The sequence below is a fragment of the Melanostigma gelatinosum genome (assembly GCF_949748355.1).
Source record: "Melanostigma gelatinosum genome assembly, chromosome: 20".
Lineage (NCBI taxonomy): Eukaryota > Metazoa > Chordata > Actinopteri > Perciformes > Zoarcidae > Melanostigma > Melanostigma gelatinosum.
The window spans coordinates 11,826,133-11,852,450 of NC_136653.1; the positions used below are offsets into that span (position 1 = coordinate 11,826,133).

The 26,318-nt window shown below is 41.9% G+C and overlaps 3 protein-coding genes across 3 annotated transcripts in view; 1 reads left to right on the plus strand and 2 right to left on the minus strand.

Moving 5' to 3' along the window:
* Nucleotides 1-551: 551 nt before the first annotated feature.
* On the minus strand, nucleotides 552-10,647 carry shrprbck1r (sharpin and rbck1 related). Its single transcript, XM_079291824.1, has 14 exons — nucleotides 9,351-10,647; nucleotides 8,017-8,191; nucleotides 7,210-7,287; nucleotides 6,806-6,947; nucleotides 6,562-6,652; nucleotides 6,077-6,398; nucleotides 5,720-5,820; nucleotides 5,396-5,566; nucleotides 3,791-3,951; nucleotides 3,553-3,664; nucleotides 2,783-2,962; nucleotides 2,404-2,502; nucleotides 2,029-2,172; nucleotides 552-1,763 (listed from the first exon to the last, which is right to left on the minus strand). The coding sequence occupies exons 1-14, from the start codon at nucleotides 9,624-9,626 to the stop codon at nucleotides 1,683-1,685; spliced, it is 2,133 nt and encodes a 710-aa protein (XP_079147950.1). The 5' UTR covers nucleotides 9,627-10,647; the 3' UTR covers nucleotides 552-1,682.
* A 5,276-nt stretch (nucleotides 10,648-15,923) lies between these two features.
* Nucleotides 15,924-17,130, plus strand: prlh2 (prolactin releasing hormone 2; the record flags this gene model as incomplete). Its single annotated transcript, XM_079292623.1, has 2 exons — nucleotides 15,924-16,086; nucleotides 16,925-17,130. The coding sequence occupies 2 exons, from the start codon at nucleotides 15,924-15,926 to the stop codon at nucleotides 17,128-17,130; spliced, it is 369 nt and encodes a 122-aa protein (XP_079148749.1).
* Nucleotides 17,131-20,016: 2,886 nt separating this feature from the next.
* myripb (myosin VIIA and Rab interacting protein b) overlaps nucleotides 20,017-26,318 on the minus strand; it is a gene marked incomplete at its 5' end in the record, with an annotated part of 83,764 nt that continues 77,462 nt past the window's right edge. The window contains 6 exons of the mRNA XM_079291963.1: nucleotides 20,017-20,180; nucleotides 21,996-22,056; nucleotides 22,333-22,428; nucleotides 22,580-22,741; nucleotides 22,841-23,029; nucleotides 26,254-26,316. Coding sequence (XP_079148089.1) covers nucleotides 20,137-20,180; nucleotides 21,996-22,056; nucleotides 22,333-22,428; nucleotides 22,580-22,741; nucleotides 22,841-23,029; nucleotides 26,254-26,316 — 615 coding nt within the window. The 3' untranslated portion in view covers nucleotides 20,017-20,136. The remainder of the gene's footprint in view (nucleotides 20,181-21,995; nucleotides 22,057-22,332; nucleotides 22,429-22,579; nucleotides 22,742-22,840; nucleotides 23,030-26,253; nucleotides 26,317-26,318) is intronic.

Consider the following 26,318-nt stretch of genomic DNA (forward strand, 5'->3'; position numbering starts at 1 on the left):
AGGTAATAATTGAATAAGCTGAGACAAGTCAGGATACTAAAACTGTCCATTCCATTAATCATTTGCTGTTACAATGAATAGACCTCCCTGTGCCTCCAGGTGCCCACGCAGCGACTCTGACACCTGTTGACGATGCACTGGTAGTACAGACTGACAATGACATGGGGAAAAGTCGTCCTCTCATTATGATAAATGAACTCAGTCTTTGTAGCTATTGGCAATTTGAGGTCAGGGTGGGAATGGCAGACGCTCTATTTATATAGCACCTTTCCATACAAAGTCAGTTGGATAAAGTAGGACTTCACCACATTAGCCACCTGAACATCAAAAGACAATTCTTCGTCCAAATGTACAGAATTACAGCAATAAGAAAGATTGATCAGAAGTAAAAAGGGTGGCTCTTCTCTACATGCCAGTGATAAAAAATTCATATGGATAAAACAATCCTTTAATCGTTTCTTTTTGTTGGCTTAAAATTTGATGCATCTAAGTAAAGTGAAGAAGAAAGAAGTCTGTGAGGTTAAGTGGTATTTATTGATAATTAAGGCACAACAGTACATCAGCAACACACAGCTGATATTCTAACACAAGTAACAGTGCAGACGTCTTCGTGGCGGGTCAGTGCGGGGCAGTAGTGTAGTCCAGGGGACAGTCTGGTGGGTAACAGAGAGTGCAGTTGGTGAGCCTACATGCTCTTATCCTGGTTAAGGTGGCACAGAGTACGTTGTTCAGTTCCCACTTAAGAATTAGAATAACAAATTCATGCATCGAATGAATGAGAACATTTTATAATGGGTACAAAGCTTTCTTATAACAAAACAAAAAGCTGTTGAGTATGCGGACTAATATCACCATATGCATCATGAGCTCCTTAACTCGACGAAATGTGTTTACGTGTGCCTTCTCAGAAAGTATTCCAGGATTGCAAATGAACATTTGACTATTAATCAATACACTCTGCTACACAGCTGGTCAGCAGTACCTCAGTGACCACCGCAGCGCTCGTCAAATACAGAAGCATGCGAGTCAATGCAAACAGCACGGTTCCACTCAAAGTCAGGTGGTTGAACAACACGCGAGACACATTTCAAACCTCTTTGGCAGGTAAGGCATACATGCAGTCAGACGATCACGCAGACACGAGCAATAGAACTCCAAACACTTGTTTTTGATTGATCTCTATGCAGAAAATTGCATATCAAGAAAACATCGAAAAAAACGTCAACATGAACACTCTGCTACAGCTTTTGTGCACAAAAATAAGGCCACGTGCAATCCGGTATGCGACTACCAAAACAGAAAACAACACACCTGTATTGCTATTTTTGCAGTGCAATCATTGTGAAGGTAAAATTCCTTCCCTGCGTAAACAACCATATCTTCATAACAGTCAGAAGTGGTGATTCAATTTATACTGCCTTGTCTAAATGTACACACCTGCATGTCAACATAGTCAACATAATATAGTTTCTTATTCTGACTGCACTGGAAAGGGAAACAAGTGGTGGGTAGAAATTTGCTGAGAGGAAATTGAGAATGCTTCCAGTTATAACAAGGAGGATGCATTGTATGTAACAATCCCGCAGTTTTTGACCTAAACATACATGTTTTTTTTCTAGAGGATAGTTTATTTTACATTGAGTCTTTCATTCCCTTTTACAACAGCACTGCTCTTGAGATCCTCAGTGGCAGTTTTGGCATTTAGGATGGCATTTCTGATTGTCGACGTTGCAGCGACATCCTCCGCTGGTGTCTCCAGGACCCTTGGAAAGGATCAGAATAATAGTGATCAAACCTTCAACTTACTTAAAGGAAACCCGTGCTATTTTAGCAACCATGCTTTGGCTGTATTTTGGTTTTATGACACGTTGCCTTCATGACAATGAACAGATATTTATTCCTTTGAGAGACTAATCAAACAAAGGTTTATGAATCAGACTTCCATTCCACAGATGTAGACCACCAACTCAATGCCGTTTATAAATCATATTTACAAATCCATGAGGAAAGGAAGGAAGCATTTCTTACCGTAGGTCCCCAGCGGGGTCCTCTTGTTACCCAGCAGATCTCAGTGTGACAGACAGTGCAGCGCAGCCAATCACACCCATCTCTCTTCTGCATAATGATGCCACACTGGGGACAGTGCATTGCCTCGCCTGACTGCACAAGAGTCTAAAAGAACGAAAATGAGCGTCAGATTTAATTTGGTCTGCGAGCACGTGAAACACAAAGCCATCCATCTACGGGTTGTAGCAGAATCTCTGCACGTACACATGGACCGTTGATAAAGTCATCTAATACTACACATGGAATAGCAGTTCCAAAAACAGTGACAGACAGCTCAGAGGAGGTCTCGCGTTCCCTTTTACTGCAGTCACAAATGCTCAAGTGTATTCAGCTCGCCTTGAGTAGATGTGTCGTCCTCCTGGCAGCGGAGTCATTTATAGCGCGGGCTGCAAGATCATCCTGGTATTGCTTGCAGTTCATTCCCTCGTGGATAGACTGAGGGGAGAAGAACAATAGAAACGGGGACAGAAAAAGAAACCTCAGTGAAAAGTCTCTGATGTATAAAGATAGAAACATTTCTGTCTTTAAACAGAAGTTAGCTTGAGGGGACAAGAACAATTAAAAACGTGGGACTCTTGCATCACTTGCTTCTTTTAAAGAAGATGTTGCTGTTAGTTATCTTTACCCTGGCTGTGTGTTTATTCATATTTACATTTAATGCACAATCTCATGTGTTATTTGTATATATTATTTGTTATTTGTATATACTTCATACCTTGCAAATCAGGCAGTTGTGTTTCCTGCAGACGGGGCAGTGGAAGACGTTGACCGTGTCCTCGTACACACACCAGCCCGGACAGTCTGGGGTGGCACAGTGGTAGCTGCCCTCACATCGAGACTCTGCCACTGACAGACCTCTTTGCAGCCAGCGCTCATACTCCTCTGCTGGCACCAACTGTTAAGGCGGAAGGGAAAGCAGTTAAGGAGGACTAGTGAATAGTACTAATAATACTGCTCACAAGTTATAAATCAGGGCTCAGGTGAAGACAACAGCAATTAAATGTTAGGAATTCTGAAGAGGACGGTTTCCATTTTGCTTTTAACTCAAGTCACGTGGAGCACATAATGCACACGTTTTGTGTGGTACATGATGTGTACACGTGGTATTTCAAAGTCCATGTTCTACTTTTCAACTACACATCTCGCTCTTCAAACAGAGGCATTCAAACCATTGCCTGTCTTCAGCAGTCTTGGTTGGACCACATGTTATTGTTTAACAGCTAACAGTATCTGGGGAGGTCGGCTAACTCTTGCTTCATATCAGCTGAAATCAGTGCACGGGGGGGGGAAAGGTCAAAGTCTGGGCTGAAAACAAGTAGCAGAGCAGTCGCTCCAGCTTCATGGCAGTGTTTGAATGAAAGCAGCGTGCTTAATTAAAACAAAACGTACAGCAAGTGATTTACATATTCTGATGCTTTGTGATAATAACACTACGCCAGTCATTAAGACACGCTCTTCTGTAAGAGAGCAAATGGTGCAACTCACAGCCCTGATCTCCCTCTCCTGCAGGGAGCAGGCACAGGAATACGTGTCATCTCTGTAGGGACAGGCCACCTCCGGCTCCTCACTCAGCATGATGACTGAACGTAAGCACTCTCTGTGCAGACACACACACACACACACACACAGCGAGACACATTTAAGATATTAAATCAAGCTAAACAAACACTTTGTTCTATTTTTTTATATCCCCCCCCCCCCCCCCCATCTTCCTGAAGCTTACCTGCAGAAGCAGTGGAGACACTCCCTCAGCAGGACACCCTCTCTCGGCTTTAGGTCCACGTAGCAGATCCTACAGTCCACAGACTCTGGGTTAGGCAGCAGGTCCTGGCTGTCCATCATCACTAGCCGGGCAAAATTCTCCCTGCGCTCCTCTTCCTTTGCCTGCCACAGGGGGTGGTGTTGTTGAGAGGGTTAAACCAATAGTCTACACTATTTCCCTTCAGTTTTTAAATCATCATAGGGGCACAATGACAACGCAGGCAATTTACGTATTGTAGGCTAATTTACACATGCAGACACACACATTGTGTATAAACATTTTATTTCAATCTGTTTCACAGAGTATATATACAATTAACAGTGCAAAATGAACAATCAGGCAAATACAGTTAACTTAGTGGCACACTCGGGATCTTTAAGAGTTCATTAAAAAGCCCACTTATTGCTGAAAGTCAACAGTGATCATGATTATTAATATAAGGCGCTGACTTTCATAACCTTTTCCCTAGACTTTGATTCATTTATTTGCCAGGGGCTTGTACCCTACGAAGCAAGGTTAGCCAGATATCTTTGGGCTTCACTGAGCTCCAGAGCAGGTTAACGTCAGAGGAGTAGGCCAACACCTGTAAACAGCCTGACCCTTGGCCAGCTCACAGGAAGTTCAGAGTTAACATTCCTACGGGGCCCTGACGGGGACAAAAGACATTACAAGTAGTGAGGCCAGGTAACCACAAGAGAGTCAGTTGAGCTTGCTTCGTGATACAGGCTCCCGGGGCAAAAAGTGTGTTAATGTGATTTAAAAAAACCCGTCAGGTACTACTTTTCACCAGAACAGAGTTGCCACATTTTTATAAAATATGAAATCATCCGTTCATACAGTTACTGTAAAATCTCATGAACATGCAAATCACTGGAGCCAGGGACGCACCTGTGCCACCACCTGGTTTACTTATCCTACCAATATTAGGCTGAAATAAGCCTTAAGTAGGCATTGGTGGTATCTGTGCATCTTAAATGAGTTCTTTAACCTATACATTCAACTTCAGGGTAGAAATAACAGAACCATATGCTTTCAATTCAAGCACATAGGCGTATAGACTTAGGCCTGCACATGATTATTTCTTATGTGACCTAAAAGCGAGTGTCTGATGAGTGTAACGGAAACGATGCTACAAGTTCAAACGGTCTGTGACGGAAACATAACTAAACATGTGTCCGTGTGCCCCTGTCTGTGTGTGTGTTCAGTAGTCCTGGTCCAGGTTATACAGGAGGGAGTTGTTTTGAGCCCCAGCACTCCTCAGCACCTCTCTTCTCCCTTTCTCCTTCAAAAAAACAGAGACAGAAGAGAAGAGAGTCAACCTGAGAGGGCCTGCAAATTTGACTTGGCGACTTTGAATCAATTTCATTCTTCCCGTCCTTCGTAGTTTGTCACATTTGGAGCCCTGTGTTGCCTCGCAGCTTTTTTACTGAATAGTATTTGACCCAGAATAAGGTTTTACTGCAAGTATGAAAGAAGATGTTGGTTCATACATACAGGGGTGTGATTGTGTAAGACTTTGGGTGCACGGTATGCTCGGCGGTGCGGGTGCGAGTGAGTTTCTCATACCTGCTGGTACTGTCTGATCGCCTCCTTCTCCTGCTGGAGCCGTCTGAGTTCCAGTGCATCTGGTCGGTATCCCCCGGGGATGACGTAGTTGTCTGGGCGGTTCGTGCTGCAGATCTCACAGCCCGGCCGCGTTGGTTTGTTAATGTAAGTGCAAGAAGGGCACGACCAACCCTAAGGCACGGAGTAGTTCGGTAAAGAGTATGTTTTTACATGAGAGAAACAGCACTGCATGCAAGTTCTGTCTTATCAAAAGGACTTTCCTCGTGACGTGTGTGGATAAAGAAACACCACTCGAATGAAACCACCATAGCTGCTGTAGATTACCTGGGTGGAAGCTGTGTTGGGGCTCAGTGCTTCATTGAGTTGAGGCATCTCTAGGTTGGTGAGATCTCTGATCTCACTGATGTTTCCTCTCTGTGAGCCACCTGAAACATTTATTGAGGAAAAAGTCAAATAAAAGCAAAATTAAAACTAATAAGCAACCATTGAGTTGATTGACTTACAGAGCATTTTAAGAAACCATTAGCATTAATGGTGATAGGAAACAAATTACACTTATAATACCATTCGTTGGGCGGATCAATCTTTTACTGTTACTGTCTAATGCACGCCCTGCGATAGTCCGGCGACCGGTCCAGGGTGTACCCTTCCACAAAGCCACACGCTAATGCTCTCACTCACCAGTGTTGGTGCTGGTGCGGAGTCTAGGCGGCAGGGTGGCGTAAGGCCTCCGGTCCAGGGATGAGGGGCCGTTTGCAGAGGTAGCAGAGAGGGGAGGAGTGGGGAGAGACAGGGATGGAGGGCTGAGGAGGAGGGCACTCTCCTGGTCCTGCTGCAGGACATGGCGGGTCAAGCGAGCATGACGGGCTGACAGGAGGTACAAGAAGGACGTGTCACCGTCCTGACGAACACCATATGAAGCCAGAGAGCGCTGGTCGGTGCACAGACACTGGCCAATCACCCAGCGCTGCACCCGCGGGTGAAAGCCATACTCGAGAAACATCTGAGGTGGTAGAAAAACGAAAATTACAAAAAAAAATGAAATGTTAACCTTTTAAAAGTGGTTCTATTCGGAAAATGTGACTTGTGGTTTTGAGATATAGAAATAACATTGACATGATTCTTTCAGGACACAAATGAAGAAGAGAAGCATTCTTCAGACCAACCTGCTGTTTTAGTGCTGCGGTAGTCATATGCGGGGAAACTTTCACAGTGACACAACAGGACGAAGACGAATCCTCGACTGCAACCGCCAATCTGTTAGATAAAACCAAACACAAGCCATTAGCCACGTTGTCCAAACTCCGTCTCAGGATCTACTTTATACCACATTTTGAAATGTAAACTGCAACATTTATCGACCATCAATCCTGTTTTTGAAACGATAATTAATAATGGCGATGCTCCTACTTGATTTCAGTGTCTTCATAGTCTCTGGCAGAGGGCTGAATCTTGAGCGCGGCATGTTGTCGGGCGAGTGTGGCAGCAAAGTCAGAAGCAGACTGCATGTCTCCTGCTTCTATGGCTCTGGTCAGCTCTATGCAGGTATCCTCTGCAGATGGACAGACACACGCGCACGTGCACACACACACACACAGACACACACAAGGAAACACCGACAAGCCCACATGGGTGAACATACGGGCAAGTGTGTGCAGAGGATGTTGCCATACCTCCAAACAGCCACTAGAGGGCTAAAAATGATTCAATGAATGAATGAATGAATAAAACGAGTCAGTGAATTAGTTACATCACATCTAAAAAAAACATCAGGTAATATTCCACATTGTAAGGAAGAGGTTTAGCGTTCACACCTGTTCGTTGCAGGGCCAAGGTGTTCTCACGATGGAGAACGTCTAGGGAGCGCTGTGGATCAATATCTTGAGGGGCGACTGCGAAATGTGGAAAACCAGAGCAAAGCATTTTGATAAAGAAATAAAACCCAAGAAAAAAAAACACAGTTTCCACAGTGGGCTAAAGGCCTGCCCTACCGTCTGCCGCTGTGGACGGAAATCTTTAACTCTTCGTCTTCACAGGAACGGAAACATTTATCTTAACAGAGACACTTTATAGTACAACTTAAAACTAGGAACTTAAAAAACAAGGCGAGTACTTTGTTCTGATCTTTGGATGGTTATTTATCATTGTATGCTAAGTTGGTTAAAAAATATGGGCCGGAAATTGTGTTGCAGCTGTTGTTGCCAATTAAAAAAGAATCATCCATAACACAGATCTTATCATTCCACAATAACATATTGCTTTTTCACTTTCTTTATCATTTACATGCATGCAAGTGAGTAAACAAAGGCATATTATGTAAGTAAGCACAGACCAAGTTATTGAAATCCCCCCGAAGCCAAAATATGAGCAAAGAAAAGCTCTTTTGTTCAAAAAAAATGCATAACCAGCTTGATTCGTCAAGCTCAATTAAGTTCACTAAAGGGCAAATGAACTCCACCAAATCTCACACACACAACAGGGATCTCGTACTGCACCATTGTACAGTTTAGGTTTGGAAAGGCTCAAAGGATCCGGTTACAAGGTATGACTTATTTACACCCCCCCCCCCCCCTTCTCGCTGTAGTTGTTATCTAAAAAAAAAAACAGTGAGGGCAACTGACCTCTGAGTGCTTCTCTCAGTGAAGAAGTCACCACCGTCGCCCACTCCTGGGCCTCCTTGTCACAGCGGAAGTTGAAGCTGATGCGGTCATGTGGAGGCGCCGACAAACTCAGCTCGTGGCACTTTGGTGACTTCACCTCATATTTGACGGTCCTCAAATCAAACTCAGCGATGGTCTGGGAGAGGAGGGACAGGGAGGGAGAATAAAAGGAGAAGAGGTAGGGAAATATTGGTCAAACGAACCATCGGTTACATTATGCGAAAATCACTGCATTTGTGCACTTGGTTTGGTAAAAAATGTAATTTCAACATTCAAATTATACTGTAACAACCATAAATATGCACTGTTACAGTATGTGGCCAAGAACATGTCAAACAAAAAAAACGAATGTGACATATTCTGTAAATGGAAACATTTATTTAAGAAAATGCAATTAATTAAAAAGAATATAGGCATAATAATCATTGAGTTAAATATAAGAGTTTCAATAATCAATGTGATGAATGTAGGACTTATTGGAGATCTGTTGCATTACACTGCATCAGCTGTAGCTTGGTTTACCTCATACACTGGGACTGAGAGTAGCTGTACAATGAGACTTTTTAAATAATTGCTATAACTGACAAAAATAAAGGCTCTGTATATGATCTTTGGAAGCAGTCAATATTGAACTCTCGTTGATTTCAGGCTTGACAATGCATTGCGTGACACTTTCTTTGCATTTTCTACTAAGAGCAGGGTTCAGCTGCACACTAGCATCCTCAGACTCCTCAAAAGGATGGCTGCTTACAAGCACAGTGGCCTGAAAGCATGTCCTCTGTGCCAGTGCTTTCTAACCTGGGTGGCCTCCAAGGCGTCAGAAACTAAATCTGAGGGGTCCCTGGATTATTAATAAAGTAATAAAGAAGAAGAAAAACAGTCATCTTCTGATTTTCACTACTCTTAGCTTTTTTCCCCTGTGCGATACTAGACAGTTTAACCTCCTCAGGCCTTTAAAAGATGTATTAATAAACAACCTGTAATGAGAGGTCAAGCGTAGACATAGAGCCTCTTATTACAGGGTCCCCAGCAGTGCTGGATTACCAACTGGGCAACTGCTCCACCTGACCTCTGACCTACTAAAGGTCCACAGGCTCGTGCTTCAGTGTGGCAGTGACGTTGACACCGTCATAATATGTACCAAAACACGTCTTTACACCATCTTGAGGCCATGTCCAATAGAGGGAAAAGTAATACCCACATAGTGTCATTTGATATGATGCTTACACGTACCTAAATAAACGTGCATCACGAAAACGCATCACAACAAGCAGGACTTGCTGCCCTGAACTCACCACGCTCCGGCCGGTCCCGCTGCTGTCCTGGAGCGACAGCCGGAATTCCCCGGACTTCCCCGGGTCCATGCTCAGCTGCAGGCGGAGTGACTCATCGCCCGCTCCAGGAAGACACAGCGGCCGAATACCGGAATGGCACACCGACACCCGCACCGACATGAGTACGGTTTGGCAGCAGAGTTGTGACTGCGAGGCCCCATAGTGGCTGGGGAGGACGGCGGACTGGTCCGGTGTGTAGCCGGGGGTTTGAGGCCAACCGCCCGAACTCAGCGACATCCTGCCAGCAGACTCATGAAGAACACAGATACTCGGGGTCCAGTGGGTTGTTTACCTTTACGTGTCCTTTAACGATATGTCTTACATTGCATCTCGTCGCTGGGTATTTAACAGCCACACTGACAACAGGAAGCAATTGCGTCGTCTGTCAACTGTTTGGAGCGACTTCCAGAAAGTGTAGCCCAGCTAAAGTTCTCTCTTCTTCCGTTTTCGTTAAAGCGTCGTTTCAGGCAGATTTACTCTTTCCTGTTGGTTCCGAAGCAATAAAAGTGCTCTTCGAAATATCCCATTCCCTTCCTGACATCAAGGTTATGGACAATAGTAACGATGAGTATGTTGTTGATGTGTATCCAGGTTTCACTTCGTATTGCGCATGCGTGGTAGGTTGTCTTCTTCTCTGACTTTTAAGGACAGCTGGCGTCCGTAGTTTTGCATTGCTGCCATCTTCTGGACTAAGTTAACTCCTACACCTACAGTGTCCGGTTTGTCAGATTCTTCCCCACTTGAAGCTGACCTCATATCATCTGCCTTGTTTATTTCCATCACACTCCTTTGTTTTCTTTCATCCTGCTCTTGTTAGCCCTAATATGGTCTTTCTTCACGCATCCCTGTCTACATCAGTAGTGCTGAGGAGGAGCGAGTGAACATTTTTTAAGTTCCTGGGAATCAGCATCCCAAACAAACCTGACATGTTCATCACACATCTCCAGCCGGATGAAGCTCAAAAGCGGCTGTATTTCTTGAGGAAACTAAAGAGGGCAAAATTCCTGGGCAAAGATATTGTTAAGGAACAACAGAAAGCTCCTGACTGGAAACATTACAAACTGGCATGGGATGTGCACGGCCCAGGACAGGAGTGCTCTACAGCGGGTGATTAAAATGACCCAGAACATCATTGGTACCCATCTACCTATAGCATCAGTGATATACACCCAGCCAGCCACAGCCAGTTCACCCAAGAGGTACAGATGTATCAGCTGCAGTGCCACTTGAATTCAGAGCGGCTTCCTCAGGCTTTTCATCCTCTACCCTCCATGACAAAGACAATAAATTAAACCTTCTTTTTCTGCAACTAACAACTTAAAAATAAATAAGTGCAAATATTCCTCTGTTTCTGGTCGCTTACCTCCAATGTTCACAAAAACCTGTTGGATGCTTCATTACATGCCTTTCAGATGACCGTGTCCTGTTCGTAATCTATTACCTCCTCTTTTCTGTTTCTTTTCATCACAATATATTTTCCTTATCTCCTGGTCTCAGTGCTGCTGCCAGTCTTTCTTGATTTTCTTCCCAGGAATGCCTTGTGATATACGAACATCTTTTTTAACAGCTTGTTCGCTCTCTCATTACCCAGAATGCCCACTTGAGCAGGAACCAAAACAAACGTAACTTTGCCTTGTTTTTTATTACTCTTGAATGTGTTGCCATTATTTCAAAGAGTAAGTCTTGGCAAAGGATGTACCTGATTTAAGATACACAGAGCAGAGTCTGAGTCACAAACAACTATAACTTTGTTGAGTTTAATTTGCTCAATTAATTCTAAAGTTATCAAAATGTCTGCAACCAAACAGTAGACACACTTTGGTTGTATATTTAAACTCTGTGCCTAACCGCAAATACAGATCCGGTGTTTCCTGTTGTTGGATCTTTGGATCCATTGGTAAAAACCTGCATATCATCTGTAGATTTACACTCCTTATAACTACAAAAGTCACTTCCTAAATCTGCACCTTTATTTCTTGCCCCTCCTAGCAGGGGGGGATGTTTGCTGACAGTCGGGCATTCAAAAACAACCGCGATACCTTGAAAGGCATATTATGTCCTTTATGTCATGCCCATGCAGTGAAATAGAAGCCATTTAGTATAAAGTATGTGTGTGTGTGTGTGTGTGTGTGGGTGTGTGTGCATATATGTTTTACCACAAAGGGGCAGCAGAACATCTGACATAAAACATAAGTCCTCCCTTCTCTTCCTGATATTAATTCTGCTGTTATGTTTTGTCATCTTCGGAATTACATAAAAAATATTCAACCAGCGAGTAACAAATGGTCTGGTTTTATATAATAAACAATCTGGCAGTATAAAGCCATTCAAATGTGTCCCAGCTCAACCTGCAACATTTGAAATGGTTTTTAATGCATCAGTCATTTTAATGCTGCAGTATAATTGTAGATGATCATTATGTATAACGAGTGTTTTTACTTTTGATACTTAGATTACATTTTGCGAAGTAAACATTTTGAGACTCAAGACTTTTGCTTGTAAGTACTTTTAAATTGTGGTATTGCTTTTCTTCAAGTAAAGGAAGTATCATGATCTCCCTTCTCTCTGATTGTGTTGCATTTTGTGCTATTTATCTATTCATTATGTTTTGTTATGACCCGTGTGGCATATATGAGTATATTTCTATGCTGTAACTTGCCGCCTACATGTTTATTAAATATATATAAATCTAGGATCCATTACAAAACACTTTCTATGCTGTTTGCAGTTGTAGTTAATTAAAATAAGGTTCTTTGCCTCCAGAAATGACCATACATCAAATATGTCCTTCCTCACAACAGCAGTTTAATGCAAGTTAACAGGACCTGTATGCAGCGTAAGATTCTACTTTATAATTCTCACACACTGTTTCATTTGTTTGCCTTGCAACAAAGTCATCTGTGACACAAACCTTTGGCATATTAGGGCCATTAGAGTAGAATACATGTTTTTTCACAAGCAGATCATTTGACCTGCACTGTAGGGAAAGCACAGGTGTTGCTGAACACATTAACGATGGCTTCATTCTATTCAGGCGTCCCATGATATGTGAGCCGGCATGCACAGTAAAACCAAAGCTGAATTTTAGCCATCATTGATTACTCTATTTCGTGCTTTAGTGTGCTTTTCCGACTGTGACATGTCAAACCGTCTTCTGCTGAACGTTCCCAATCACTTCATCCCTGCAGTGGAATGATTCTAAAGAGACTTCATAAGGTGGGTGTGGTCACGACCATCCAGGTGAGACCCATTCGATTCGACTTGAATATGTCCTGATGTCTTTTCTATCCTTTTAACCGTTGAGATGTATGTTTGGTATTATAAGGCATTCACGTTTGAGGAACTAGGAAACTTGTAATCTGAATACTGTTTGTTCTGAAGTAAATCCTGCACCAACCTACCTTCGAAGAAATGCCCTGACTTCCCATTTGAAAGCATTTTAAAGACAGAGGCTCAACCAAACCTAGTCAACGTATGTCCCTGCCCACGCGCTCTGTAGGTCACGAATTACGAGGCAATTAACAAAATATACTGTAGCATGTAAGGGGAATGATTTAGGACCACACAGCTCGGCCGGTTCAAGCTGTTAATCATGCTGCAAGCAGGGTTTTCTCAATCAATACCCCATGAACCCCTGCGTCTCCATTCACAGAAACAGCGATACCACAGACGAGATTAAGCCATTCAATCAGGCGCTGATGAGACCGTGATATCATCGCGTCACATGTCAGAGAAGGCATTATGATACAACTGAACCAATCTTGAGGGAGGAAAATGACGACCTAAGCAGTGTATTTTGTGAACAGTGGTGATTCAAGGATGCATAAAAATAGGTTTAGAATAAAAGAATATACATTGCAATGTTGAATATCCATTTGTCTCGAAATCTATTCATGAGTAGCATCATAAAGGCCACGTTTTACCCACAAAACAAGGATGACCAAATCGTTCACACCTGCCTGTAAGGAGGCATACGAAGAAGCAACGAATGGCTGTGTTATCAAATAAAAGCTCTCGATCATGAATCAAATTAGGTTCATTATTTGAGGATTCTTCCATGTTATGGTGTGATTACACATCCGCAGGTAGTTTTCTTCTCATATTTGCTCTCCCTCAGGAAGGGCATGTGTCTGCATCATGCCATTTGATCTCAGCCCATTTTAAAATTATGGCTGCCCTAATGTGTGGAGGGGAACCAAAGTGCTGCCCGGGGGTGTACGTGCACATACACTCACACGGTCACACACACACATACACCCTTTTACGTCACATGCTATGCAGGCGGTGATTTAATACAGTTGTATTGTAGAGGGGAAAAGTTTATCCCAACTGGATCCTAATGATTCACCGACTTAATAAAATACACATTGTAAGGAAACTGACATCACATATTAGTGTCATTTTGTACGGTACATTGCAACTATAGAGTGAAAAGGTCACACGAACCTACAGTAGAGATAGGGAACTCATTTGTTTTCAATAGTATAATGATTGATATTGTTGATTTGTTTCTTCAAATAATCAATTAGTTGATGAAATGTTAGTTCTGTAATGACTTTCGACTGGTTGTTTTGCCAGTCCAAAACTCATAAATATTGAATTTACTATCATAAAAGAAAAAGAACATCAGCACATTTTCACATCTGAGAATTTGGAACCATGGAATGTTTGGCATTTAAATGACGAATTGATTATCAAAACTCATGTGATTCAGTCGATTGACCGGTTGATTGATTGACTAATCTGGCATTGACTAGCCTGCAGATTGGCATTCAGAAAAATAATTCATTCATTCCATCCTCCATCAAATTATGAAGTAGCAACAAGTATGACATGAAGTTATTGGGGACTAATATATTGTGACTTGATTATGTATCATCTGTGTTGCTCACGCCTGGTTTTATTATTCGTAACTATTGTCAACATGTGTATTGAAGCATGTTTATGCATGCGTGTATGATGTGTTCTATGCGTGCATGTGGATTGTGATGCTGGCAAGTGTTATGGGATGCAGCGGCCTGGAGCCCAAGACAAATTTCCCTGGAGGACAGTAAATTACATCTTATCTTAATCATTTTAGCTCGACTGCAGAATCCATTGACTTGGTTCTGCAAATAAGCATTATTTGAACATTTACAAAAGAACCCTGTAAAAATTGTAGTTGAAATAAATGAATTATGCAGAATAGGGATACGTTTTGAGCAGAGCCGTCACGCAGTATTGTGACCTTTACGGACATCGTTAGGCCCTGAGGTGACTTTACACCTGTTACATTTCTGTTGGAGAAGTTCTCCTCACCTTGGCCTCTCACTCGTGATTCATCACGGTCACCTCTCAGCACATGCTAAGGGCTTGACAGTAATATTAATTCCCATGCAGCTACACTATATAGTATATTTAAAGCTGTCACTCCCTCCTGAATCAGTTTTATATGTGTTTTGCTCTCACTGATCTAAAATAGAACATTTCCAGCTGCAACACTGAAACTTAGTGTTGAATATTTGGAGGAGATTCGTATCAAAAAAAGTTCCAAAAGTGTAGTTTTCCGGTGACTAATTCACCAGGGTTTTTGCAATAGTTCTGCCTCCCCCCCTGTAATCCGGCTGATTGATGAAAGGCTCATCAGAAAACGCCCACCACAGTCTGACAGACCGACTTGGGGTGGCGGGTCTCCCCATGTTCACTAATTCAAAGTTGTCCGTGTGTTATTGACTTCCTGATGGACTGCTCTGATGCGTGACAGACATCAGGAAAACTCACAAACTAAACCTCCTTTCTCAAAACGATGAGGGGGTTTCATAGAGTGGGAGGAGAGGAGGCGGGGGGGATGATGCATCCTGTAGTCTGGGATCACTGTGTGTGACTGACGTTCTTGATTCATCATCCAACGACAACATGAGCAGCGTGGATATATAAGCTGGAGCACACCTGCTGAACAATAACGACTTCAGACCTCCACCAACTGACCTCAGCCTGTTACCAAAGTTCAGGGTAAGGAGCTGCTCTTACATTATTCTTTTGTTTATTTCTTTCTTTTTACAGCCTGTCATATTCAGTGTATTAAATAGAATGAGGATACCAATAGATTATGTGCTTTTTTTGAGGAGAGGTACTCCAGGTAAATGTGTGTTAACTATTTTTTACACTCATGTAACTGTGCTACACCATTGGCAGCCTGTTCAATGTGGTAAATGTGCTGATATGATATTGATGCCATAGAGTTCATAACAGTGTATATTTAAATCCTAGTATTTTTAGATTATTGTCACATTACTATATGAGCTTTTGGTGCCTAGTAATACGATTTAAATGACTTAATCCAATGTCATGGTATTTGTTTTATCTCTTATAAATAATTTCCTACTATATTACTATATGACATCAAGATATTTTTCAGTCTACTTGTATCAGTTTCAACTTTTTTCCTGGCTTTGTTTTTCTAGTCTTTCTGTTTGTAGTGTCCTTAAACGGTGTGTGATACTTTACTGACCAGCGTCCATCCGTCCTCTCTAGTGCCTTGAGAGACTCCACAGCATGCTGCCGTGCGGAGCGGTTGATGTGCGGCACTGCGTCCTGACGAGCCGCTGGCTGCCTGCATCTCTGGCGCTCCTCCTCCTCGTCTCCTCCAGCTTCAGCGGCGCTCACAGCACCACGGTGGAGCACGACTTCCACATTGTTCACAATGTCGACAACAGAAGTAAGACGTGGTTTTGTGTCTTTATTATAACCCTGAGGGATATTTACGAGGCTTAATAAGACAGACAGAACAATGGTAGGACATGTTTTAGAATACACAGAATGTTTATCGTCTCTTTTTGGCTTAGTGGTGAGTTCAGTGATTTTCTTCTACTTTTTGTTCCCATAAAATACGTTGTAAAAGACTTGAAAATATCCTTCTTCTTTAATCTTGTTTACTATTCGATTTAACTTCTAGAAATGAAGTATGTTGTCAATAGACTACTGTTTGAGTCGTTTTTACTGCATTCAATTAGCTATTTGTTTTAAAGAGAGACGCTCAACTATTTACTGAGTTTAGAATGAGGAATATTCTTTAATGCCCAATTTGTGGTACACTACTTTGCCACGTAATCTACCAAGTGTATTATTTTGTTACAAATGATTGTATTTATTTGTATTGTGTAGTGGTCATATGAGCATATTAATGTATTTGAATTTATTTTACATTGAACTGAGGTTTAAGAGTGAATGTTTCGTTATACTATTTTCTATATACTTTGCAATGCTACAGTAATACTCAGTAAATGTATCCATATTAATTTGTACTGATATCACAATGACTTTAAAATGTATCCATCTAGTTCCTGCATGCATCAAATCAGCTTAGAAAAGCATCCATGTTCACACAGTGTATGAAGACAATAATCTATATCAACACTTAAAAAAGAAACAAAATACAAAAAAATATTTTTCCTATGTAACAAGAATTGTGATTTTTCACATTGTCACTCAAAAGGGAACTCTGTTAATATTGCAATCATAATTAGCTCCATTAATGTTCTTGGTGTGGTGTCCAGGTCCAGAGATAGACCCATTCTGGTATGTGGGGCGTGGGGTGAGACCCATCGGGCGCTTCGGCAAGAGGCACAGCAGCGTGGAGGCTCTGGGCAGCAGAGGGCTGCAGCCTGTCCTCAGGACGTTAGGGCTGGTGCTCAACAGCCTCAGGAACCAGGAGAACCTCGGGGACGTGCTGGACGGGGAGGACAGGGATTGGTTACCGTGACAAAGAGTCCTACTCCCTTCATCTACAAACTCTAGAGTGTCTTCATTTTTTAAAATCTTGATTGAGGTTATAAACTCGTCTGCTCTAGCTCTTACCTGTATTTCTCTCTGGTGTCTGTTATGAGGCCTTGGTTGATAGGATCCTTGATATCTGTACATAAAAATGCATTCTATATTGATTAATAAACCAGGATGTTGTGATTACGTCTGTTCGTCACTTTGTATTCGCAGGTGCACGACAAACAGTTTCTTTCAAAAGGGAAAGCTTTACGTTTGCAAATTTTATTCATTTCATAATACATATTTTGTCTCGGAGTACTGTGGCACATAGAGAAACTGTATTTTTTGCTTGTTAGTATTTTCCCCAACATACGGATTGCAACAAACAATCTATTGAAGTGAATGGCCCGCCTGTGGAGCTGTGCACAGTGAACCTCATCGTAGTCATTCACACTGGATTTAAACAGGAACAAAAGCCAGATCTGTTTTTAGCTCTGTGTGAATATCTGGGACACAGTTACATATTAAATTAGACTTCCTGTCCGAATCCAGCCTTACATATTATGACAATTATACACAGTCTCTGGCACACAAACACTGAAAGATTGGTCTATGATTGGGCAACACACATATTATTCTATATCATATCCATCTTTTCACACATATACATATATTAATAAATTCTGTGATGAGATAATATATATTTCTTTTACATTAGAAAAATACTGGACACTGATGATTGGACCCTTGTGGCTGTGCTTCTCGTGGGACATTTTACATCAATTTTGATAAAACCAGAAACATGCTTTTATACATCAACACCTCCGGCAGAACAAGATTGACAAAAGTACAGGATCAATGTGCAAAACCCGAGATGTGAAAGACCGGGATGAATAGGTCAGCAATAGAAGGGGTAAGAGCATTCATACAGAGGATCACACCTTTTAGTTCAAGCAGTCTATCAGGAAATCCAACTTTGCTCTGCCACAGCAAACACTTTGACAACCATGCATGGCTAACTGAGATTCTGACGAATGTAAGTGGTCACAGAGTAAAGAAAAATAATCCAAAAATGAAAGGCAGTATTCTCAAATCTAGTGTTCAAGGAGTACAAATACAATATGAATCGTACAAGCCGCTCCAAAAATGCCTGCTGTCGCCCGTGTTTTTGTAACATTTACCATCGTCATTACTGGAGGAATATCAAATGGTAAACGCAGGCAGACACTGAAAGCACTTTGAGTCATCACACATGAGAGAGTCTGATAGCACTGACTGAGGAGGGCTCCTTTGAGGAGAGAATAAAGCCTTTCATTTGCAAAAGTACTTGTTTCAGTGGTGTTGCATAAAAATGTTCAGTAAGTACAAAAATAAATTGCTTGTAACAAAATCATGGTTTCATGGCATTTTTTTTCATAGTCCGTCAGACTTCATTTTGTAAAAATCTTTACAAGATTATCTGAATGTAAAACAAAAAGTTCGGACATGGCCCCGGCAAAGGGGAAACATGAGAACACCTTTTTGTTCAAATAAAAGGCTACGATTTTTGAAAGTAAACAAAGAAAATGACTTTGGGTTGAAGAATACTGCACGAGGGAAGGCTGTCAGACCAAGACCTGAATGTCAAACAAAGACTTGTGTCTCGCAGAGTTTTGTCTGTTGTTCAAAACTTATTTTGACTCATTTCAATGTGAAAGCTTCCACATTAAGGCTGTAGTGTGTGTGTTTGTATGTGTGTGTCTACTGATCAGTTGTTTTCCTTTTCTAATGAAAGGGAGAGCACCTCTCCAGTTAATCTGTATAATTATTATTTCAGGAATAGTTTTTTGCTGAGAGTTAGATGATATAATTGATGCCCCTCTTGTGTCTGTAGGCTACACTAACAATACTGCTGACTAGCTTAGCTTAAAGACTGAAATAAGAGGAAACAGCTAGCCTGGCTCTCTCTCTGAAGGTAACAATATCAGCCTTTTTGAACAGTTTAAACAAAAACAATGTATAGGTTAATCAGTGAGCTTTATAAGTGCTGCTTGGCTAATATTTCCACCTATTTGAACAGAGTCAAGCTAGCTGTTTTCCTATCGTTTCCACCCGTTATGCTAAGCCAAGCTAACAGGCTACATATTCACTGTGAAGACATCACTGTGGTGTCGTTCTTCTCCTGTAACTCTTGGCAAAAAAAACTAAGCCAAAATTATTCCTCTGATTCCTATTTTTCTGAGGCCGTTGACAAAGTTCTCAAGTGTGCTTTGTGTTCCATTATTGCCATCTAGCTCAAAATATTTTGGCCCCGATACTTTGTGTATCTAAACACTCATTCTCTGGTATGTAAATTAATCCTTAAAATGATTAAAATGGCAAAAGGTGCAACATAGTTCCCCAAATGACGATTACCATCTGCTGGCTGTGTGAGTGTGTGTGTGTGTGTGTGTGTGTGAAAACGCAGAATCACCCAAAAGAGTTCTGAAGGGGCTGACAGTATGATGAGATTCCTCATGACATTTCATTGAAGATGCAGTATAAAAGACGGCTCAGCCTCTTTTTGGGACACTGAATCACAGAAAGTTTCACATGATTTTTCCACGTCTTCATTAAACAGTAAATCACAATACTCTTGCAAACAGATAGAAAAAAAGGAAATGAGAGTTATTTTTGTCTGTACAGATATTCTTTTTCAGTTGGGTCATGGAGGAGTGTTTGCAGATGTTTAAGGCAGAGGCACAGACTGTTGAGTCATCCTTGCTTGATATTATGTGCGTGGGGAGGAGGAGAAAATGGAGAATGAAGAGGAAAGAGACAGTCATCCCTGCTGTGAGGCGTTTGACTGACGGGGTACCGTGCCTGGGCTGAGGGCTGAGTGCTTGGTGGGTCATACAGGGCAGGTGTTGGCCCCTGCTTGGCCTGGAGCTGGAGGCGGACACTGGGTCAAGGCACTGGATGAGATGGGCCCCCGTCCCTGGGGCTCTGAAAGCGGCCCCTGAGGGACTCGTTGTGCTGCTGACTGTAACTATGGCCGAAACACTTGAACCTGCTGCTCGGGCTCCACCTTTTCTGAAATGCAAAAAAAAGAAACAGCATTTAGCAAATCAGACTTTTAAAAAGATATTTCCAGTAAAAAGCGTATTGTCCAGAAAAAGAGAAACTATTATTAACTATTATCTAAATGGCAGGACAGTCTGTCCAGTCTGAGTGTACTGCATGATGGACTGACAAAAAGGACATGCGAAGCTGGAATCAATGATGTGATTACATGTCTTGGTCACTGATTTTGCCCCATTGTCCAGCCTGCTGTCTGTCTTTGGAGCTGTGCTGAAAAAGCCACCCTGAATCAGCGCTATTGTATGAATGCTGCCGAAGAAAGAAAAGAGACAGAAATGCAAATAAAGACAGAAAAAGGCCATTCACCGACATGAAAAGGAACAGACTCCTTGTTGGTTGATAAAACAGCCGTATCCTCCTGTGCTGTGCCCGTTTCCACTCGGCTGCTTTACATCTAATGGAGCTTTTCAGTTACTTAGTCCCTTTTTACCAGATGCATTCACTTTTACATCCATTTAGATGCCAATCTCTTCTTTTAGGACAAAGTGTGAAATGTGTGATGTTAACTAAGGGTCCACTCGTCTCTGTCTCACTCCCCATCTCCAGCTGTCTTTGTTGCACTCTCAGAGTGCACAAGACTGTTGAGTGTTTCGGGATAGAAGATGTTGTATTAATGGTGTAGAGTAAACTGCATAAGTCAGCACAGGTTAGAGGATTCAGCGTACTTATCAGCCTACTATCACCTGAAGAATATATCAAGGATTAGAGGACTTATGTCTCAACAGAATTTGGAAAAACTTGTCCACGCATTTATCTTCAGCAGACTGGACTACTGTAACGGTGTGTTTACAGGTCTCTGTAAAAAGTCCGTCAGAAAGCTGCAGCTGATTCAGAACGCTGCAGCTCGAGTCCTCACTAAGACCAGGAGGGTGGATCACATCACCCCAGTTCTGATGTCTTTGCACTGGCTTCCTGTCCAACAAAGAATTGACTTTAAAATCCTGCTGTTGGTTTACAAAGCACTGAATGGTTTAGGGCCAAAATACATCTCTAATCTGCTGCTACCTTATGAACCATCCCGACCCCTCAGGTCGTCTGGGACCGGTCTACTATCTGTTCCCAGAGTCAGAACTAAACATGGAGAAGCAGCGTTCAGTTTTTCTGCTCCACATATCTGGAACAAAGTCCCAGAAAGCTGCAGGTCTGCTGAGACCCTCAGCTCATTTAAATCAAGATTGAAGACTTTTCTGTTTGCTGCTGCCTTTAATTGAACCACATTCAATTAATATATCAATCAATTTCCTGCATTTCTGCATTTTACTACTGCATTTTAATTGCTGTTAAATCTCCTTTTCTTTTGCCTTATGTTTTGATGCTTTTAATGGTTTTAAAAGGACTGCACAATATGTCGCCATTTCCTCCGGGACCGAGTTCATGCAAGGCGTACACTATAAAACGCAGATCGGCAGAGATCTTTTCCTGACGTGGTTTGTGTGCGAGTAATTGCAGAATTGCGGCAGTGTATGGTTGAATGCGTGCAGCGTAATGTCTCAGGGAGACATCAATTATTGTTTCAATGTATGTTTTAAATCTCCTTTACTTTTGCCTTTATGCTTTTAATGGTTTCATGTGAAGCACTTTGAATTACCTTGTTGTTGAAATGTGCTATACAAATAAACTTGCCTTGCCTTACTTTTGTTTACCTATTGATGGTTTTCTTAGAGGTTTGGGTTTTTCACTGTTCAGACTATGTTTTTTGATTTATTTCTGCATTCATTTCTTTGCGTGTACTTAAAGCTTTGAGAAAAATACAAAGTAGTTTGGTACCTTTCAGTGGAGGGGCTGGAAGCTTCCTCCTTTGATGGCGTGATGAGTCCAGGGTTTGAGGCTGTAATCAGAGTACGGTATCTGTATCACACACTTCATCAATCATCCTGACTTGCAGCTATATGTTCTTATTCAGTATCAGGTTTTAGTTATATAATTGGTTGTGAATTGTGTGCACATCCACAAAACCTCAGTGGGACGGGCATACATCGTTTCTACCAACTACAGGTCCGTCCTCTGGTAGAATGTTACTTAACCGACAGTACTTAATGGTAAACTGTTAGCATGCAAAAGCAGACGAAGATAGTTGTCGGGTACCCTTGGGGCAGTGAGTTACCTTAGCCTTTGGCTTGAACTTGGAGAAATGATTGCAGACAGTCACATTCAACCCAGCTGTCTTCAGAGCCGATATCCTAGCCTCGATGTTTGAAATCTTGAAAGGACACACAGACTTTATTTAAAAGCACAATTAAATACAACATAAAAATATATTAAAAAAATACCCGGGATCATTGGGTCTGTTTGCCACAAACACAACTGAAGATAAAGACAGCTGCAGAAAAAAGGGACACATCTTCCAGTACCTGTAGTTCAGACTGCTGAACCTGAGCAGCTGCGGTGGCCACCTGGTCCTCCAGGAAGGCCAGCTCTGTGTCTGTGGTGCCACTCTTAATATCGCGGGCACACTGCTCCAGGTCCCCCAGCGCCCCCTCAAGCCCGTACACGGCACCAGCAGCCAGGTACACCTGTCAGGGGAAGAAGAACCATTTAGTTCGAGCTAGACCTTCAGTTTCCAATAACATTGAATCTCCGCAACCTTTTCTTATTGGGTAGAACATCCTTACATTCCCCTCCATCTTGGTCAGCCTTTGGTCCAGCTTGCGGGTCTCGGAGCTGTTGGAGATGGGAGAAGCACCCATGGACTCAGATGGGGTGTAGCTCTCGCCTCCTGCCTCACCGATCAGCTCCTCTGTAGCGTTCAAAACCTTCAGCACCTCGGTGGTGATGCTGCAGAGAGAGGCCGCCGAGTACTTCTGCTTCATTTGAAGAACACATACACACACACACACAGTCCAGCAGTCAGTAATATAGTTAGTAAGTTAAAAGCCACACATATTGAGAAACCTTTTAAGCGATGTTGGGAGCAAAAGGACGTGATGCACAAGAAGAGAAAATATCTTCCATTCAGTCACAGTTGTGGGACATTATAAAATCATTAAAGGTTTGTGTTTCTATCAGCACGTCATGTACTCAAGCTGCACGGTTCAGTAACTGTGTCAGACAATTGCGCAGGTGACCCATAAACCCATTCGACACTTGTTTCTCCGTTGCATGCGCATGCTTGCAATCTAAAGGTGCAGAACAAAGAACTGGAGGTGAGAAATGCAGCAGAGAGGACGGAGGAGGAGGAGGAAAGGGAGTGAAGGAGGTTTAAAGACAAAGCCGGAGGAGAATTACGTCTCTTGTTTTTTAGGTTTTGAACAGTTAAAATATGTTGCAGTGAATAGAATATATAGTATTATTATTGCAGCCTAAACAGTCGGCTTAAGGGTAACAATTATGTTGTTTGGGTGTCTGAGGAATCATGAATTCATTCAGCTGTCATATTTCAGATTAATACTTATATCCCGGATTGTATGTCCATTACAAGCAACTCCCAAAAAATGTAAATTAACATGCAGATGAAAAATGATCTGTTTTGCAACTGGTTCATGTGTTTCCGAAAAAGTGTTAAATGTCAATGGGTCAGTTCATTCATTTTGGAATGTATGGACAAATCAGTTGGCCGATATCTCCCACGAGATAATTTACCAAGACAAATACAAAAATCATGTTTCGTCATTGTGTTCGCTGCCAGTCAAAGTTAATAAGAGCAGCTTGTTCATCCACATCCATGCTTGTTTCCAAATTCAGGCCGCCTCTGATGAAAATGAATTCAATGATGAGGATGCCGAAAGAAAGCTGCTGTTGTTTTAATGAATAGATGAAAACAGTAAGCAAGAAAAGAAAAGAGCAATGAAGAGAGACGGATGTAATTCAATAATGAATGAATCACTGGCTGAAGCTTTGACAGTGGGATCGGAGGCGTATTGATCCCTCTCTCAGCCAGACAGGCAGTGTGAAAGGAAGAGTTTTAGGTGGCGACAGGAGAGGCAGGGACCAGATACAGTATTGGGTGGGAGATGAGAGGCAGCAAACCAAAGCTCTCCTCTTAAAGAAAGAAAATCACTATTCAGTGATGTTAAAAAGATGAGAGAAGCAGAGCTGGATGGTCTGAGATATTGACTCGGGTTGGTTGATGGAGAAAAAAACAGATGTGTGTGAAAATGCAGAATCACCCAAAAGAGTTCTGAAGGGGCTTACAGGTTGATGGAGAACAAAACAGATGGTTATGCCAAAGAAGCAGGCCATCATCAAATAGTCTGACATAGAAGTCACACTGATGTAGAAAGATAAACATAGTTTGGTTCCATCTCAAGATAAAGAAATGTAATGCAAGTAAAGAAAATACAACTAGGGTGACGTCAGGTAATTTGGGACAGCTTTTTGGTCGATCAACAAGAAAACCACCGAAAATATTTTGAAGACCACCTTAATTTACAACTTGTTATGGACCTCTGCAATATTTCTATCAAGAAAATGTGCTGCCAAGGCAAATACTTCAGAAACTTTGGCCATTCAAACACATCAAGAACCCTCACTTTCAAACTACCTGTCGTTTTAACACCTTCCAGGATGTGCACCTGTCTCAGTGTGTGTGTAAACATGAGAGAGAGGGAGGGAGAGAGAAAGAGAGAGACAGACATGCATACATGCACACACACACTTGCATTGGGTGTGGATTTAAGTGTGCACAGAGGTCAGTTTCATTTTTAGTCTCATATTTCATTGTCGCGATCAGTGTTCTGACTGTCGTCGCTGTTCGAAGTTATCTCTCTCTCAAAGTGGTGAGTCCAAGACTAAAATGTCTGAAATGATCCTGCGAGATTCCTGAGAACCATTCATGATTCACTCCGTGATCCAAAACGTAAACGCAGTCACAAACCACTCACAGTCCGAACACAAGATTAAACATGTCATCAGTCCTAGATATATTAAAATGTCGAACATTGATATCGCAACACAAAATGTAGCTTTTGGAAATATCCGTAATCAGGGGCAGGTTTAGAAACTACGTAGTGTACGTTTCTATTTTGCATAAAAAGCAACAAATATCACAGTCATCGTCACGGTTTCCTTTATTCAAATCAAACTGAGCCGTCCTGGCCGTTTTAAAAGGGAGCTGAAAGAATCAGCAGAAATAGATCACACTAAATGTGTCATGCACATTGTAAAAGATAAGCATTATTCACAGGATCCCTTATAATGAGCCCGGCTAATGACCAACATCGACCCACACGCCTCAGAGAGGTCAGGTAGCGAGCGCGTAAGTGCCTGTCCAAGTGTGTGTATTTTTTGTCTGAGAACCTTTTGTAACATGATGCAATTTGTCTATTCACATAATTATGAATGTCATTAAAGGAGTTGCTACGTTTATCTTTTTAAGGGACTTTTAAACCTTTTTTATTTGTTCGATACATGGATTCATCTTAACACTGTTCACTACATTTTAAGTGTTTTAAGAGGAGCTTATAATTTACTGACATCCATTAAAATTTTATAGGATACTCCTGCTCGATGCATTTCAGGAGCTATTTGTGTTTACAATTTATTGCAGTAAACTTTAAATCCGCCTGCCTTTGTCTGCTTCATCTATGGTTAAACACGCACATGAAGAAAGTGATAACTATAGCAACAGCGCAGCTGGACCTGTGGCTGTTTAGCATTCTGACCTTTTGAGGCTTTTATTAATAAAAAATAAAGATATTTGCAGCTCTTCTGTGATGGATGTCCTCCAGTATGACTCTTAAAAAACACTGCAAAGCACAGGATTTAGAAGGCCGAACACCTAAAATGTTACCACTTTACTCTTTGTCTAGACAGCTGCAACATTTTCTACCGGCTACTTTAGATGCACTGCAAAGGCCTGGAGCTTTCTTACCTGTAGAAATAAGAAACAAATACACCACCAGCAACAGGGACATTCAACCTAATCATAGATGTGTGTGTGTGTGTGTGTGTGTGTGTGTGTGTGTGTGTGTGAGAGATGTTCGGATGCATGGTAAAGATGGAGGTTTAATTACAGTTGCATGTTCTCAAGCATGGCATCCTGCACAAGACACCACAGAATCCTTTTGCTTTCCAGCCAATATCTCACCTGCTGTAAGAGAGAGGAGAGCAACTGAAGCCTCTGCTGTTGCTCCAAATCATGCTGTCCCTCCT